The sequence below is a fragment of the Colossoma macropomum genome, unplaced genomic scaffold (assembly GCF_904425465.1).
Source record: "Colossoma macropomum unplaced genomic scaffold, Colossoma_macropomum, whole genome shotgun sequence".
Lineage (NCBI taxonomy): Eukaryota > Metazoa > Chordata > Actinopteri > Characiformes > Serrasalmidae > Colossoma > Colossoma macropomum.
Genome location: NW_023495965.1, coordinates 1,675,001 through 1,677,847, shown reverse-complemented (window position 1 = coordinate 1,677,847; position 2,847 = coordinate 1,675,001). Strand labels below are relative to the sequence as shown.

At 49.1% G+C, this 2,847-nt stretch overlaps 1 protein-coding gene across 1 annotated transcript in view; it reads right to left on the bottom strand.

Moving 5' to 3' along the window:
- tmem169a (transmembrane protein 169a) overlaps positions 1-2,847 on the bottom strand; it is a 3,389-nt gene continuing 542 nt past the window's right edge. The window contains exons 1-3 of the mRNA XM_036564309.1: positions 2,628-2,847; positions 1,769-1,998; positions 1-1,008 (exon numbers count right to left, since the gene is read on the bottom strand). The exon at positions 2,628-2,847 is cut by the window's right edge and continues 542 nt beyond it. Coding sequence (XP_036420202.1) covers positions 389-1,008; positions 1,769-1,988 — 840 coding nt within the window. The 5' untranslated portion in view covers positions 1,989-1,998; positions 2,628-2,847 and the 3' untranslated portion in view covers positions 1-388. The remainder of the gene's footprint in view (positions 1,009-1,768; positions 1,999-2,627) is intronic.

Sequence of the window (2,847 nt, the reverse complement as noted above, 5' to 3'; positions counted from 1 at the left end):
TTCAGACAAACTGCTCTTTATTGAAGTTCATCAATAACTCGATCAGTTGTGCTGAGCTGACAGACACACTCGTGTAAAATGCCGTAAAGTATAAAAAAAAGCACCATAAGACAGAGTGATCACCGCAAACAACACGTTTTCATAACCAGGAGAGCCGTTATACAGGACCAGTGCAGCCGATTACTGACCAACACTGACCACAGCGTAGTCTTTATAACACAGTATCAAAAGCAGCAAAAGAATAAATAAATACATAAATATTTAACATAAATATGTAAAGAGTGAGTGACATCGTTTAAAATGACTTGTAGCACCTTAAGAGAAAACAAGAGCCCAGCAGTGCAGAGCTGAGAGGAGCATTGTGGGTAAAGTGTCTCCTGGAGGTTTTTCACACGGTGGACGTCTCCTCCCGCCGACTCTGCAGCGTTCCGGACAGCGTGTCCGAGTCCAGCAGCTCCACCACGTTGTAGGGGGCGCAGTCCTCCAGTCCCAGTTTCCCGCAGGCCCACCCGCACACGCCTTTCTCCAGGTCGCCCACCGCCTGCCACCACGCGCCGATGCTCCAGGACAGCTGAGCGGCCGCCGCGTACGCTGCCACGCCCACACACAGCAGGACCATGAGCAGCGGGTAGCTCAGCACCAGCAGGGGGCAGACTAGGACCTTGTGCAGGAACGTGCGTTCCTCGTTGAACACCAGGAAGATGTTGTACCAGGTCAGGGTGCCGTAGTAGAACGAGGTGATGAAGGCCAGCAGGAAGACGAAGGGCGAGCAGGACAGGCTCCAGAGCAGCACGTGCGGACCCCGTCCCGCCTCCAGCCTGCAAACGGCACGCTGGGGTCCCGGACCGTCGCATTCCTCGTCCAGACGCTCTTTAGAGCGAGCCATGTCCCTCAGCTCCCGCTCGGTAAGGGTCAGCCGAATCTCCACCAGCTCGCCCTTCCTCTTCCCCCGAGTGATCGTCCCCGTAAGAGTCACGAAACGGCCGTCTGCAGGAGCGTCCCACACAGCTGTGGACAACATCAACATCTGCTCAGTACAAACATAAACAAACCCCACTAACACCAACAAACGCCAACAAACATGACCCATGCAGCTGTGGACAACATCAACATTAGCTCAATACAAACATAAACAAACACCACCAACAAACACAACCTGTACAGCTGTGGACAACATCTGCTCAGTACAGACATAAACAAACACTAACAAACATGACCCATGCAGCTGTGGACAACATCAACATCAGCTCAATACAAACATAAACCGACAATCATCACCAACATCCAAAACACAACAAACACCAACACAAAAAATATTAAGACTCGAAACCAGCAACGAACACCAACAGCTACCCAATACAAACAAAACAAAAACACCCAGAAACAAACTAACCCTAAAACAATAAACACCCAGAAACAACAAACACCCAGAAACAAGAAACACCCAAAAACAAAACACCTAAAAACAACAAACACCATAAAACAACAAACACCATAAAACAACAAACATCCAGAAACAACAAACACCCTAAAACAACAAACACCCTAAAACAACAAACACCATAAAACAACAAACATCCAGAAACAACAAACACCCAGAAACAACAAACACCCTAAAACAACTCTTTGACCTCTTGTTTTTGTTCTCTGAATGTGAGGAAGCTTTTATCCTGAAACTGTTGAGATATTTTCCACCAACATCAGAGAACCCTGGAACCCCTGGAACCCCTGGAACCCCAGGAACCCCAAGCGTCTGTTTCTCTCTCACCTTCTCCCGCCGGAGAGCTGAGGGCTCCGTCCATTCCCTCTGACCCTTCGCCCTCAGCCGTGACCGCCGAGCCCTCGGCCTCATCCTGGTCCTCCGCCTCTGAGCGGTAGATGATCTCCTTTTTCTTCTTCTTCTTTCTCCGTGTTCTGGTGGTCCCCTCCACCTCCTCCGGCCTGCGCAGCGCCGGAGTCACGACCTCCGGGCCCGATTCCTCCTCCATCCCCAAAACCCTGCAGGTCCATCAAACAGAGGAGTCAGTGACATTCACTCCACAGCAGAGCTTCAGATCCCTGAAGCCCTGCAGGAGGTTAAACTGAGGGGAGAGATCAGGGTGGGTTCCTCCTGGAACATGATGGAGGAACCCTGCTGGTGAAGATGTGCTATAGATGCCTGACTGTGTGCTGGTAATTAGCCAAGCTCAGTGAGCTTATTCTTCAGCCTCGTTTTGGAATTTTCCGTTCCACCTTAAATGCTGCAGCTGTTACATTCTGGTGCTTGAGGCGCCAGAATGTAACTGCTGCAGCATTTAAGGTGGAACGGAAAATTCCAATAAGACTCCCACTTCAACCCCGTCTATAATGAAATGATAATAGCTGATTTTTTTAATCTATCAGTATTGATCTCCTATCAGTCCTGAATGCCTGTCTGAACTGGATCTGCTCCAGTAAACCCAGTACAGTCTGAGTTGATGAGGATGAAATGGGCGTGTTGTTGTTGCTGTAGCGAGAAACACTGAAGCAGCGCGTTCACACATCAGCACCGCTGCGGCTGAAGCTCCATCATATCGATACCGCACCGCTACTGATGACGAGTGATCGGATAACTGATTGATCATTTTATTGATCGGAGTGCCACTCACCTCAAATCCGAGTCTCTCCGCGTGCTGCAGCGATACACGGACTCGGGAAAGAATCGGCTCTTTAGTATCGGTTCTTTTCAGTATAACAGACGAACCGATTCACAGGACGAACTGAGTCTATTCATAATAAAACTGGTTTTTACACAATTCAGTCTCGCAACGTCACAGAATGAAATATGACACTGTAGATTATGTTCCATCATCAGACTGTAGATCGATT